Source organism: Bison bison, unplaced genomic scaffold, assembly GCF_000754665.1.
Source record: "Bison bison bison isolate TAMUID 2011002044 unplaced genomic scaffold, Bison_UMD1.0 scf7180017864304, whole genome shotgun sequence".
NCBI classification, from domain to species: domain Eukaryota; kingdom Metazoa; phylum Chordata; class Mammalia; order Artiodactyla; family Bovidae; genus Bison; species Bison bison.
Window position 1 is genome coordinate 16,272,855 of NW_011494876.1, and position 3,023 is coordinate 16,275,877.

General features: G+C 58.0%; 1 protein-coding gene across 1 annotated transcript in view; it reads left to right on the forward strand.

The window, feature by feature from the left end:
• LOC104997293 (laminin subunit beta-2-like) overlaps positions 1-3,023 on the forward strand; it is an 8,981-nt gene that overhangs the window by 1,333 nt on the left and 4,625 nt on the right. Inside the window, exons 6-11 of the mRNA XM_010851961.1 lie at positions 1,101-1,300; positions 1,388-1,508; positions 1,591-1,779; positions 1,878-2,057; positions 2,180-2,292; positions 2,876-2,955. Coding sequence (XP_010850263.1) covers positions 1,101-1,300; positions 1,388-1,508; positions 1,591-1,779; positions 1,878-2,057; positions 2,180-2,292; positions 2,876-2,955 — 883 coding nt within the window. The remainder of the gene's footprint in view (positions 1-1,100; positions 1,301-1,387; positions 1,509-1,590; positions 1,780-1,877; positions 2,058-2,179; positions 2,293-2,875; positions 2,956-3,023) is intronic.

Genomic DNA, 3,023 nt, shown 5'->3' on the forward strand with positions numbered 1-3,023 from the left:
ACCAGCATGCTAGCAGTTTATATTTCTGCCCCATCACTGAAGTCCTTTGTGAGGAGGCCCTACTGTGGTCCCCATCACTCCTGGCCCTGCCAGACCAATCTTTTTCCCCCACCTCTACTTGTATCACACTGTACCCCGTAAACTGTGAGCCACTGTCCCTGTTCCCCATCACAGCCCCTTCATGGTCCTGTCTGCCCTCCCACCCCGCCTTAGTTTACTGCATTCCGGAAGCTGCCACCAGGTGGTGCCATCGCGTCTCTGGGTGGGATCTCTTCCTTGTGAAATAAATCTTGTTAAAGGACAAGAGAAACATAACATAACCCAGCAGGGCAGCCCAGAACCAGGCCAGGAGAGGGCCAGAACAGGACGACAAACCCCAAGGTAGCTTTTTATCTATGTTCTACGATCTCCACCCACCTTGACTTACTTAGATTATTACCAGCTACTGGGCATGCATGTGCGCACACACCTTTCACCCTTCTAAGGCCTAGAGCGTGTTCCTCTGATGAGAAGAAAAGGGACCTCTGGCAAAGAGATACAGGAGGTGGCCTTGGCTTGGTAACTGAGTTAAGCTGTGTAGAGAAAGGGGGCCGTGGACCCGTGGAGCCCCACTGTGGGCCTGGCATCTGGGCAGTGCTCAGTGGAGAGGATAGACAGGGTAACTGTCTTGGAGCTCACATAACAAATAAGATGGGCAGTCAATAAATACACATACCGCAAGTGGTTTGGCTGGGTGAAGACCTGATCTCTGAGTCTAGTGACAGGCTGGGGAATGGGGTCCTTTACTGCACTGGGGAAGAAGGTTTCCCGTATCTAGTGATACTGGAAAGGGGTGTCCAGGGAGCAGTGAGGTGTGCCTGTCTCAGCCCCGGGGTGATGGCAGGTCTGACGCAGCGCAGAGGTGGGATAATCGCCACTGGGATGTGGTCATCCTAAAACGGTATACTCAGGGGGTTGGGGTGGGAGAATCGCACAGCGCAGGTGCTGGAGGAGTGGCTTCAGTGATGTAGAGAGGGGAGAAACCCCACAGTGCCGCCTCCACCTTTGGCATAGAGGGGTCACAACCTCTGTGCACCTGAGGGCTCTCCATATGTCTCCAGAACTCCTGCGTGTGACTAACCTCCGTGTGAACTTCTCCAAGCTGCACACACTGGGTGACAGGCCCCTGGGGGGCCTCAGGGGCCACCCCTTCTACTACTATGCTCTCTATGAGCTAGTGATTGCAGGCAGCTGCCTGTGCCACGGCCATGCTTCCGAGTGCAGGCCCGCACCCGGGTCCCCACCCAGCGTGGAAGGCATGGTGAGTACTCCCGGAGGGGCACCAGTGGCTGGTGGGAGGGTAAGCCAGGGAACCAGGGCCGACTCATCTTGCCCTCATCCCTGTTAGGTGCATGGCCATTGTGTCTGCCGCCACCACACCACTGGTACCCACTGTGAACGTTGCCAGGGCCTGTACCAGGACCACCCTTGGCAGGCAGCAGAGCCTGGGTACCCCCACACCTGCCAGGGTAGGTGCCATGCCCCGCTTTGTCTGGCCACACCTGCCATGGGTCAGCCCACTCCATGCCCACGTTCTTTGCCCGGCTCCAGAATGCAAGTGCCATGGGCACGCCCGCAGTTGTCACTTTGACATGGCCCTGTATCTCGCATCTGGCAACGTGAGTGGAGGTGTGTGCGATGCATGTCAACACAACACGGCCGGGCGCCACTGTGAGCTCTGCCGGCCCTTCTTCCACCGGGACCCCCTGGAGGACCCCCGCTCCCTTCACTCCTGCAAACGTGAGCCCTCCAATCCCCGATCCCAGTTGTGACCTTGATCCTTAAACTTCACATGACCTCTGACCTGACTCTGTCCCCACTTCTGACCCCTGACCCAGCCTGTGACTGCAACCCTATGGGTGCCCTGGAAGGGGGTTTGTGTGATGCCTACACAGACACCACCCGGGGTCTCCTCTCTGGGCAGTGTCGCTGCAAAGTTCACGTCTGGGGCCAGCGCTGTGACTCCTGCCGGCCAGGTCACTATGGCCTGAGCCTCACCCAGTCAGAAGGCTGCCAGCGTGAGTGACCCTCAGCGTGACCCCCATCCCCAGGTCCTCCTTGCTCTGTCCCCAGTTACTGCCCTAATAGCACCCCGGCCCCCGCAGCAGTCCCGAAGCACTCTGACAGCTGTGTGCCCTAGCCTGCAGGTGCAACGCCCGGGGCCGGGTCCCCAGCACTCAGGCCTGTGATCCATCCAGCGGTGCCTGTCACTGCAAACGCTTTGTCTCTGGACGGGACTGCAGCCGCTGTCTGGTGAGGCTTGAACCTCCCCCCACCCCCGCTTCTGATCTGACCTTGAAATGGGGTGCTGAGCTTCTAGAAGCTGGCAAGTACCAGGTTGTAACAAGTGTGAGTGCAGACTGAGCCTTGCAGGTGGGTCGGTGCCACTTCCTGACCTGGTCACCAGAGTCAGCGCCGCCCTGGCTAGCTGAGCCAGCATGGGGGAGCTTTGGTAACAAAAGAAGGAAAAGCAGTTAAAAGGAGTGGCAGAAGTATGGTGCGCTGAGTTTAAAGGTGTTTCACAGTAAAAGAGGTTGAAGAGGCACTCGGAGCATCCCCTTCTTGCCTCTCCTTGAACGTTACAAGTCCTTTAACTTTTATTTTACTCCCGGTTGTGTCCTCCTCCTCTTACCTCCCCTCTGTGGAGCCGTGCAGGAGTCCACCAGGGGCCCCTCTGGCCTTCCCAGATGGACACAGAAGAGCATTCAAGCCCTGAGCTCCCCCACCAGCTTCTTCCTACGACTGGTCCCCGTATACTTTCAGCCCCAGGCTCCTGATGGTCCTCTCATTGCCCACATCTTCCTCTCCTTCCTCCACCCACCACCTTCTTTTACAGCCTGAGTTCTGGGGTCTGAGCAGTGACTCTCTAGGCTGTCGGCCCTGTGACTGTGACTTTGGGGGTGCCTACAGCAACAGGTACAGGGCAGGGCCTGGGGGTCTGGGTCCAGCGGAGAGAGTTGGGGAGTCGACTGTGTCCCATCCCC